Here is an 11,530-nt window from a genome sequence, read left to right on the forward strand (position 1 = left end):
TAATCACGATTAATCTGAATAATTGTTTCAGCCCTAGTGTTTTGCACAAATTTGTTCTTCGCCATCGGAGGAGAGTTATTTTTTCGTCTTGGAAAAGATGCTCATTCTTATTCATTGAAAGTACATTTTAAAAAATTATATACTAGCAACTCACTTTGGTTGCATCCCACATCCTATATTATGTGTTATTTTTGTGTTTTTGCTCAGTTGGCAGTAAATGGTGCTTTTCATGTATATTAAGAATAGAAAATAGGATGCTTGGTCTATATTATCTTATTTTATGATCAAATTTTTTTTTTATAGAGATATAATATGAAAATAACCTCTAAAATGTAAAATTTACTTTAATTTCCTTTAGTTTACTTTCCTTTGTCCCTTTGTTCCTTTTATAGGAATATAAAGAAAATATTTCAACATTTTTCAAATTTAAACATAATGGAAAACATTATTTTAATAAATAAATAAATAAATCCTTTAATAGACAGCTTCAATTTACTTATTTAGAAAAAAACAAACACCTGATAAGGCCTACGATTAGGTACCAGGAATAACTGCTACCATTGCCAGAATCTAGTGGACATTTTCTAGCCTGTGTGTCCAGGTAGAAACAGATGTTACCATCAGTGCTTACAGTAGTTTTTCTTTTTTCTCAGAACCAAAAGGAGGTGGTGGAGGAGGAGGAGGTGGTGGAGGAGGAGGAGGAGGAGGAGGAGGAGGAGGTGGTGGTGGTGGTGGAGGATTTGGCGGCGGGTCTCCTGCTGGTTTAGGGGGCCTGTTTGCAGGAGGGATGCCCAAACTGAGGTCTGCAGCAAACAGAGACAACGGTAAGGATAAAGATAGAAAAAACATTAAGGATTAGAGGGAAAGGTCATCAAAGGCTCTAAAGATAAAAAAATGTTTTCCGTCTTAGAGTCTGGACCCAGTCGAGGACCTCTTCTCCCTCCAGGAGGCCGTTCTGGTGGACCCAGCCCTTTCGGTGGCGGCGGCAGTCCGTCTGGACCCCCCAAACTGCCAGGTGCTCCTCCTGTTCCTCGTGGCGGGGCCCCTGATCTCCCTAAAGGCCGTCCAAGTTTCTCATCCAGACAAGACACTCCAGGTGGACCCCCTCCCCCGGTACCCAGCACACCCAGACCACCCCAGAGCCACTCGTCTCGTGGGGGCCCCCCTCCACCATCTCTACCTGGAGGACCAAGGCCCAGTCATGGCAGCGCACCGTCGCCACCCAGCGTACCTCCAGCGAGACACGCAGCCTTTCCTCCCCCACCAGGGGGCTCCTCTGGGCCTCGGTCGAACTTCTCCGCGCCTCCTCCCCCGCCTTCAAACAGCAGCCGACCTCCATTACCTCCAGCTCCAGGAGGGAGGCCCCCGCTTCCTGACGACCGACCTCCTCCACCACCAGCTCCTGGGGGTAATCGACCGTCGATGCCCCGCGACATGCCCCCTCCGCCCCCATCTGTCAACTCCAAACCCTCTTCCTCGCCTTCCTCATCCGGTCGCTCCTCATCCGGAGGGGGGGTGCCCCCTCTGCTACCGGGACGGCCGGGCCCTCCTCCTATCCCACCCAGCCAGGGAGGAGGGGATGATCAGAACACACCTCGACTGCCTCAGAGGAACAGCTCGCTCAACAGGTAAAGCTGGAAAAAACGAAAATGTTTAAAATATCGTAGATTTACATCAGATGGACTCAGAGCATCTGACGCTGCTCAATTTTTGTTCCAAAAGTTGAACGAAAACAGCAACTTTCTGCAGGCATTCCTTCAGCAAACATGTATTTTGTGTTTTCCACTTATTGACTCATGTCTCTGCCCCCTTTAAAAGCTGAACGTCAGTAAATTCTGCCATCAGGTTTTAAAAAGTCCAAACAAAGAGCAACACAACACACCTCCTCAGAGTCAGTATTTTATAAACAATAATGAAAAGCTTCACTCAGCCTGCGTATAAAGTAGTTCTCCTCTGAGTCATTAAGGCTACGTTCACATTGCAGGTATTAATGCTCAATTCCAATTTTTTTAGTCAGATCCAATTTTTATTTTTTGTTTGTTTTTATTGTGTGTCTGTTTGCATGAGTCTCAAATTGTGTCCCTGAAATGACCCGCATGCGCAGAAAAACAAGAATAGGTCACTTTAAACGACGATCGGAGCAGAGCTTACCCGCATGGGCATAATACCAATAAACAGTTGAGTCAGATGTCGGCGTCTATGGATGGATTTAAAGCTGTTAAGCAGTGGAAGCAGCAGAGTGGAGAGTGAGGACTGGAGAGCTAAGCTATTAATTACGGCTTTCTGTGGGTAGTCGTGTCATAGTGAACTGACCTGTTATGACCCCTCAAGTTTCCTTTGTATTGTTGTATTCTCTCAAATACTTATTAATTCCAACGTTTCATTGCCCCAAAGTTGTACGCCTCCGTCTACACCAGCGGTCACAGATTAGCTGCACCTGCTGGCTAAAATGGACCCAACCGGATTTAAAACATTTATAAATTAGCTGTACGATGACGGTGTCTAATTTAACTTGCACGGCTTCTCCTGTTTGTACGGTAAAGCCCTCCGGAGCGTCCGGCACCAGGCTGCATGTGATCCAAATTAGCCAATGAGCTGCTGTCAGTCTGGGTTGCTGCTGCTGCTACTTTTAGACACAGCAGGCAAACCTGTGGCAAGCTGGGCGATGGGAAAGAAGGAGAAGATGATGAGAAAAAGAGAGCAGAGAAAGTGTGGACTGCTGGAAGAACTGTGGTGAACTGGTGACAGAAAAGTGAAATGGTGCTCAAAGATGACCCTGCACATTTAGAGGATGTTTGGCTCAACCTGCTGCTGTGAAGCAGGATTCTCCACCATGAACAGAATCAAAAATAAATATTGATCCAGGCTCAGAATGAGCTCCTTGATATGTGCTTTAGAATGGCTTTGTCTCCATTCAAACCAGGTTTAAAGCCTTGCAGGGCAGCATAAAGCCCACTGCTAACATTAAGACAGAAAAAAGAAAAAACAAACAAACGGTCAGTTCAGGTGTTTTATAAGATATGTTAATCAGGAAATTGTCTATATACCAAACTGTGTTTTGAAGTAGAGAACAAAAATCGTTCACTTTAGATTTTAAAATGGAAAAAATTTCTACTTTTTTAATAGTATTTATTTAAAAAGTCAACGTATAACGTGAATGCATAAAAATCTCATTTTATTTCAGTGTTAAATTCTGTTTAAAGTGAATGAATGAATGAATGAATGAATGAATGAATATTTTTGAATATTTATTTATTTCAGACAATAATATTAGTAACAAAAAATAAAAAATAAATAAATAAAATTAACAAATAATATAAATGAATCAAAAGAACAAATAATAATAAATAGAACAATTCCAATTTCAGAAATGATCAAATAATAACAATAATTAAATCAATTTCAGAAATACTAACAAATGTGTATCACATAAAAAATGATGGTAAATATTAATTTAAATTTCTTGTTCCGATTCGATTTAAATAATTTGAACATAAATAGAAATGCACTAAACAATGTTTACCCTTAACAAGCATTATATTTACCCTAATGTCTGTCATTGATTATTTCTTACTGTAAATTGTCTGAAAAGGGGTATGAAGAAGTAGAACTTATCTATCATACCCCTTCTCCCTCTAGTTGCACTGAAAGCAACCTAAAAGTACCTTCCTGTTTAACATCTATGTTTTGTTGTTATTTTTAATTTTTTTATTATCTTTTTTTATTTTTATATATTTTTTTTTTTCACACCCACATACATAACTATACATACCCATTTACATACCAATATTTACATCTTCACACATATGCACACACACATGCCTACCTACACACACATCTGGCCTAAATCCACATTCACACCCACGTTCCACAGCACTCTGAGTACTGAGATCCATCCTCTTCAACAACTGCAGCGTCAGGCCGCAGGAGCAGAGGACCAGGAGCAGAGGAGAGGGCCCAGCACCCCCATGCTGGGCCCTCTCCTCTTCAAGTAATGGATTATGATTAAAATGTATCTAGACCTTTACTGGTTGATGATTTTCTTTATTCGGACCCCACTGATCCTTAATTGGTTACCCCTGCTCTACACTGTCCTTCATGCTTTTTTCCTTTATTATTTTTTTTTGCCCGCACTCTGGCAGCATCATCATACTAATTTTGGAAAGGGTCCCTTGGCTGTTCTGACCGCAGTCAGATTCCCAGAAGATTTTACCTGTATTGGATTTAAAACCACAAACAGTTCGGCCCAGATCAGATTGGAAAAAATCAGACTTAATGGGAATTGGGCTGTTCACACAGTCATGGAGGAATCTCACCTAAGTCATTTTAGGGCAAAAAAAATCTGCTCTGTAGTGTGAACGTAGCCAATCTCTTTGGTGCACACGTCTTAAATTGGGATTAGGATAATCTAGTTTTGATGTTTGTTAACTGATATAGAATTACCCATGTTTGAATCTGTTTGGAAATAAATCTGTTCCCGTAATACTGAAAGTAAGAAAAGGAATTTTTCAGAAAATGTATTTCAAAAAAGTAACACTGAAAAACTTCTCAATTCAAAAAAAGGTTTTAAGAATAATCATCAACTGGTATTCGTATCACTTCAACAATATATGCTGGTTCTTTCTGTCAATTTGCGTCAACTGAAGCTCCGTCCTTTGATACTTGCTTCAGAAAACTTTTAGATTAGCTGAACTTAACTTAGTGCTATTGCTTCCAAAGTAAAAGCTCTTCAAACCAATTCAATAAGGTACCTTTTTTGTAATTTGATGTCGTCTCCCTTTAAAAAGAGGTTATTCATATTAGTTAAACAAGTTCAACCATTATTTTTTACAGTTAAGTTTTTTTGTTTTTTTTTTATTATTCAGATTTTATTTTTTCAAACCTATCTCTAGATTTCATTTTCAGTCATAATTTTTTCAGGTTATGTTGATTTTTTTCAGGAGGTGGAGACTGAGTTTTATGAACCTCTTTTTCCTCAATCCTGTTTTATAGATTTCCCCCTATCTACTTCTGCATTCTTTCACCAATAGAAAAGCTACTGCTAACTTATTTCTACTGACCTGCAAACAGAGGCATACAAAGCAGAACAATTTTTGAAATACATCTATAACATTTAGAAAATAAAAGATGAAAAAACACAGTAAGCTGTAAAAATATTTGTTTGCATACTCTAAATTAAACATACTCATACTTCTAAATTACTCTCAAAACCTTTTTTCCACGGACAATTTCATTTATCAAATAGATTTTCTTTAAATTTCTTTTTACAAAAAGAAGATCTTTGCTTTAAATAAAAGTGGGACAAATTTCTCTACATACATCACTCTGCATTGAAGCATTTATTGACCCCCCTCCCCAACTTTGTTACAAATAAGTGGGTATTAATAAATTGTTTTTTGTTGAAACTACTTGAACGAACTAAAAATCATAAATTTGAGCTAATTTTTTTGTTTTGGTTGAAGGGTGGATGTTCCAATGGGTTAAGAAAAGACTATAATTCTTCAAATCCAATTAACTTAATTAATAAATTGTGAAGTTATTTAAAGGGCCGTACTCTTAGAATGAGAAAACCTGTAATTGCTTAAAAAAAAAAAAAAAAAGCTTAACAGCTGAAATATCTGATTAAGTGGTTAGAGGTGAGGTTGGACACACATTTCTACATTGAGCTTAATTTTGCTGGTTTATTAAGATTTTGTTCCTTTTAGACAAAAGCTAGGAAGATTTTCCATAAATGAAAAAACGTATTACTTATAAACCATATTTTGATGCATCATGGAAGTAAAGAATAAAATTCATGTATTTTCTCCAGCCATGCTCCGGCTCCCCCTCCTGGCCGATCAGGACCCCTCCCTCCTCCTCCAAATGAGAGACCGCCATCTGTTGGAAGGAACCAGCCCTCTCCACGCTCAGGTAACCAACCAGCCTTTGCTGATTGCTGATTACTCAAACAGAGGACTACTTCTTTTCAAAGAATGAATAAAATATGTTTAAAAGCTGAGTTCTTAATATTACTTTGAATGAAAGTTTTTCAATGATGTTCCTTCTGCCTCCAAAGGTCCTCTTCCTCCTCCGCCTCCTTCAGGTCGCAACATGGGCGGAGGCAGCATCAGGTCATCGCCTGCACCGCCTCCTGTCGGTCGGCCAGGGCCGGAGCCTCCTCGTGGAGGGCATGGGGGGCGACCTCTCCCGCCACCAGACAGACCCGGGCCTGGAGGGGCTCTTCCACCTCCACCACCTATAGGAAATGGATTCCAGAACTCTCACCACAACCAAATGCAAGGTCTGTAGGTCCATCAATGTGCTAAATGAGTTTGGAAGACAAATTGATAAAGGACATAAGAAAGATTGATAGTTTGAATAGGGTTGAGGACCCGATAACTATTGAGAGCCATTTCATTTAAAATAAAATAAATACTGCTTTTGATGAATTGTAAATAAATATTTTATTAAATAAATAAACATCCCCTTGAAAAAAAAAATTTGAAATATTTTTTCTTATTTTATTTTATTATTTTTGAAGATTTTTCAGTTATTCAAAGATTTATTAATTACTTAATTAATCTATTTATTTATTTTATTTTTTCACAATGTAGTGTTGTTTTGTGATGCTTTTATTTTGTAAAGATAGTTTACGCATTCAGTAACTTTTCTTTTTTAACTCTGTTTTTGGTTTCAACCTCCTTTAATTTCATGTTCTTATGTTCAAATAAAAGAGTGGAGTGTACAACAAACCCAAAGCCATGTGTAGGAGTGAAACAGGACTAAAAACTGAAAATCAAGCCTATGCAGCTTTCTAAGGTGGTTGTACAAAATATTGAGCCATAGGTGCCAAATCCACTGCACTACTACTTTTTTCAGATTCTTTGAATAAATAACACATCCTAAACATCTACTTCCCAATTCAAAGTTAGTTTGTGTTATTTCACATAAAATGCCCGTAAAACTCACATGGTGTTGTGGTTGAACCGAGACAACATAGGAACAGAACAGGGTAAACAGAGCAGTGTTCAGGGTGTGAATACTTCTGTATGGTCCTGTAAAGTGATCCAAGTCTGAGGACGAGACATAGGAGGTACCAGCTCAGTCCTGTAGGCAGTTTTTTCAGGCTTGTACCCATGCTCCTCATTGTTGGTTTTACTGCATGCTTCAGTTAAGGCTGAAATACCCTGACCTCTGTTTCAATTGTTTTTATTCTGTCAACCATAGTGGAAGGTTTATTTAGGAAGAAAAAATGCCAACAGACCATAAGAGTCCTGCCTAAACCAGCAGACAGTTCTAGATCACATTCATAGCTGCTTTATACACTGGAAAAATGATCTAGAAATAAGTAAACATTTCTTAAATTAATTGTATTTACCCGTAATTTCATAGTTTGCCAATGGAATGAGTATTTTTACTCTAAAAATAAGACAATTAGGTCATTTCCACTTGAAATAAGACAATGCAATTGTTGTTTCTTATTTTAAGTGTAAATTGTCTTGTTTCACTGGCAAGATTTCTCCTTTACATCCTTAATCCAAGAACAAATGCACTTACCGGTATTTTAGGGAAAAATGACTTATCTAGATTAGATTTTTTTTCCAGCATACCAACTAGATTGGCTCCATTCATTTCATGCTACATACAACTATCTTGTTTTATTGATGAATTTCTCTTTAAACCTTTGTTTTCATTCCTCCAACAGATGAGTTTGAGTACAGATTCACTTTTCATCCAGTGTCGGACTTTCCTCCGCCCGATCCCTATGTACCCTTCCAGAAGATTTACCCCAGCAAGATTTCCAAGAATGAGAGCAAAGGTGACTCACTTGTTCTTTTTCCTTCCTCACTAACCCTCTTTCATGTCCACCCATTGTTAATACATGTTAATTTGGAGCTGGCCCTGCTATTTGAGTGTTTTTGCTAGCTAGCTAGGCTGGGCTCATAGTCTCCACTCTTGTTCAACCCAAAGATGCTCTAGATCAAGGGATAACCATTAAAAATCAGCAGGGTCCGAATAAAGAAAACCGACACATACACATCCCTCTATTCAATTCAATTTTAATTTAGTTTATTGATAAAGCACCAATTTGCTTCACATCATGTCTACCCAGTTTACAGAGACAATTCAATCAGATTGTACAAGCAGTCCGGGAAGGTTTTACCTAAGGAAAGCCAGCTGATTGCATCGAGTCATTATCTTTGCTGCACACGCTACTCTGAGATGAGCACCGAGCATGCATGCAGCGACAGGGGTGAAAAAATGCTGTTTAACAGGAAGAAACCTCCTGCAGAACCTGGATCAGTGTGAGCGACCTTCTGCTGGGGTCCACTGGAGGTTCAAGGAGAGAAAAGCAGGGATTCAAAAGGAGCATAGAAGCAATGAGCTTTAAAAACGATATTTATTCGGAAAGGTAACAGTAAACTAGCTCCACGGATGACTCTAACTAGGACAGGTACGGTTAAACAGATGAGCTCTGAGCCAGTTTTCATGTCAAAGGGATAAAGTATAGCACATGCAGTTAGTCACAGTAAACACTAGAGCAATGTCCAGGAAAGAAGTAGGACTAAGCAGCAAAAAACAAGCCTGACAATCATTTGTAATTGAAAGTGGTAGCTGGTCGCAGCAGCCCAGCTTATAGTTCCCTCAAAGATGTTGTCAAAGCCAATCAGGAATAGGCCAGATAATAAAACTACTATGACGTGTAAAAAGCAGAAGGGACATAAACCGAGGGTTTGAACTAACAAATACTGCAGAATGGGAGGAAAGGGGTCTGTATGTCCTCCAGCAGTCTAAGGCTCTAGCAGCATAACTATAGCGATAGCTGAGGGTAACCTGAAGCTCTATAGCATAAGCTTTATCAAAAAAGAAAGTTTAAAATCTACATTTTACTAAAAAAAAAAAAATTGAAGAATTTGATTAATTTCAGTATGGCACATTACGTCTTCATGAGGTTTGTTTTTTTTTATTAACATTTTACCAAGTAAAGACTGCTCCAAGGATGTTGGACCCTTCTTCTGCTCCATACAGCTTTATAAGCTAAACTCAGGAACTCATAGAGTTTAGAGGCCTTTGTTACTTCTGCACCATGGGTGTGTCAACATGTGCTCTTCCCAAAACTGATTTAAAATACCTCACCACTTCATGCTGGTTTCAGTTAAATATTAATTGTATAGGGTTGGTCCAGTAAATCTATTAGTTAGGGATGTACGATATTGGGATTTTGGCCGATATCCGATATGCCGATATTTTAAAACTCATGTAGCCGATAACCGATATCGATACCAATGTTAAAGCTGGACAAAAATAAGTAGTCATTGAAAATAGCAGTTTTGTTATCCATTTCTGACAATTTGAAAAATAATATACTCAAATATATTTTCATATGCTGATATCAAATTGATTTTTAAAAACGCGGTATCGATCTATTTTACCTTCAAAATCTCGTGAAATTTCATCGTTCTGTTACAAACTCTCGCAATATTTTGCAAATTCTTGTAAGATTTTGTTAGTAAAATAGATCGATACCGCGTCAATATATCAACATATAAAAATATGGCAAAATTTCGTGAATTTTCGATGGATTTCGTAGCATAACGATGACATATAGCAATATTTCATTAGTAAAACAGATTGATATGGTGTTTTTAAATGGCAATATATCAGCATATGAAGATATTGTGATATTTTAATGTATCAATATTTTTTCCCTCGTCTTTAGAAGTTTTTAAGTCTGTAAAAAAATTAGTTTTTGAGGAAGAAGAAGAAGTAGTTTTTTTTTTTTTTTTTTTTTAGACTTTAGAAACTCAGAAGCTGATCAAATATCGGGTTAAATATCGTTGGGTTGGCCGATGTCCGATATTCAGTTTTAAGGCCGATACAGGCCGATACCGATAGGGGGCCGATTATGTCGTGCATCCCTACTATTAGTGTTTGATTTTATTTTTGGCTCCCACTAAGGAGATTTCTGTTTTTCTATTCAATAATCCTGAACAAATGGTAGAAAAATGTTTGGAAATTATTTATTTGATCACAAAAACCTGGCATTTTAACAAGGATGCGTAGACTTCTATGTCCAATGTACCTAAGATTGAAAATAATGAGAGAGAAAAAATGTATGAATTTCTTTTTTGTGTAGCAGCGTGATGAGGAGAACAAACATATTCATTGTAAACTTCAAGCAAGCACTAATTTCTTTTTTTCTGTTTTTCCAGGTCCTGGTAAAAAGGAGCGAGGAGCTCCTCCCCTTCCTCCAATACCCAGGTGAAGAAAAGATGGCCTCCATCACAACACTTGGTCCTACCACCTCTTCTTTTCTTCCTATTTCTCAGTTACGCTCATTGCTCTTTGACCGCATGCATGTCGATCATGTGAGAATCGCAAAAGAGGGGAAAAAAGGACCTTCAGTCTTGTGGAGTTTACATCATGTGGCTCTGCAGCAGGGAACTGGGGATCTGCAAGGAGCCAAAACTGTTTATATTGTGGTACAACTGTGTTCTGGAGAAAATGCTTTCTTTATTTTTAAAGTTTACAACCATGCTATTTCTGGAGGATGTGTTTGGTGTCAAAATGCTCAAAATCAGATCCATCTTATCTGTTTTTTTGTTTTCTTAATCAAATAAAATTTAGCCCATTTCCTTTTTTTCAGGCAATACAACAACTGATTTGTATATTTTTATAGTTTTATAAAAAAGCCAAGCCTTTTGAGAAGAACAAAGATACTGATCTTTGTGCTCTCATAAAGGGAATTACCTTGTTTATATCAAAATTTTCATTTTGGTTGAAACAGTAGAATTAAATGCTGTATAACTGTCTGAACATTTCAGATAAACAATCAAGGTGGCTTAGATACAGCAACAGTACAAAAGATGGACATTAAGCTGTCTCTCCCTTTCAGAAGATGCATGCTTTCTATGCCAAAGCCATGTGTGCCTTCACAGCATGAATGTAGACTTTCCTTTTTTTTACCAACCAGTTTTTCTCTGCTGGAACCTCTTAGCGGTACGTTTTAATTGATTATGCAAGGATGTTCAGCTCGATGTGCTTTAAAGGACATTTCCGTGGGGTTATTGCAGCATCCATGTGCAGTCACGCTAAATATTGTGTTTCTGTTTTTTTTTTAAGTTCTCTTGTTGCACAGCAAAGAGTCAGTGGATGTATCTATGATTTAACCAGCTGATACTGGATTATGGGATAAGTTATGATTGCAGTATTAGGTTTGCTTTTATGTTCTGCTTTGTTTTTTGTTAAATATTTCTGTAAGGCAATCGTACAATAGTAAAACTATTTACTTTAAAAAGGCTTTAAAATGCTTTACTTAAAAATACTTTGAGTTAAAAGGAGGGCAGGGGGATTTTATTGAGTTATGCATCAGTTTCCTAAGCAATATGACTTTTGGAAACGGATAGGACACGGTGAACTGAGGTGTCTACAAGATAAACCAGATTTTATCACATTAACCATATTATTCATTTACATCACTGTGCAATAAAAAGGACATTAAATGTATACCAAAGTGTGGAATTTTGTTTAACCTATTTTAGAAGGATTG

General features: G+C 37.8%; 1 protein-coding gene across 3 annotated transcripts in view; it reads left to right on the forward strand.

The window, feature by feature from the left end:
- Positions 1-11,487, forward strand: part of wipf1b (WAS/WASL interacting protein family, member 1b) — a 60,011-nt gene extending 48,524 nt beyond the window's left edge. For 2 of the 3 annotated variants that reach the window (XM_038299405.1, XM_038299406.1), the window contains 6 exons: positions 654-824; positions 911-1,628; positions 5,810-5,910; positions 6,056-6,280; positions 7,685-7,798; positions 10,194-11,487. In XM_038299405.1, coding sequence (XP_038155333.1) covers positions 654-824; positions 911-1,628; positions 5,810-5,910; positions 6,056-6,280; positions 7,685-7,798; positions 10,194-10,246 — 1,382 coding nt within the window. In that variant the 3' untranslated portion in view covers positions 10,247-11,487. The remainder of the gene's footprint in view (positions 1-653; positions 825-910; positions 1,629-5,809; positions 5,911-6,055; positions 6,281-7,684; positions 7,799-10,193) is intronic. The other variant, XM_038299408.1, reaches the window with a different exon arrangement.
- The last annotated feature ends 43 nt before the right edge of the window (positions 11,488-11,530 follow it).

Source organism: Cyprinodon tularosa, unplaced genomic scaffold (genome assembly GCF_016077235.1).
Source record: "Cyprinodon tularosa strain WSP-4 unplaced genomic scaffold, ASM1607723v1 ctg428, whole genome shotgun sequence".
Taxonomy (NCBI): domain Eukaryota; kingdom Metazoa; phylum Chordata; class Actinopteri; order Cyprinodontiformes; family Cyprinodontidae; genus Cyprinodon; species Cyprinodon tularosa.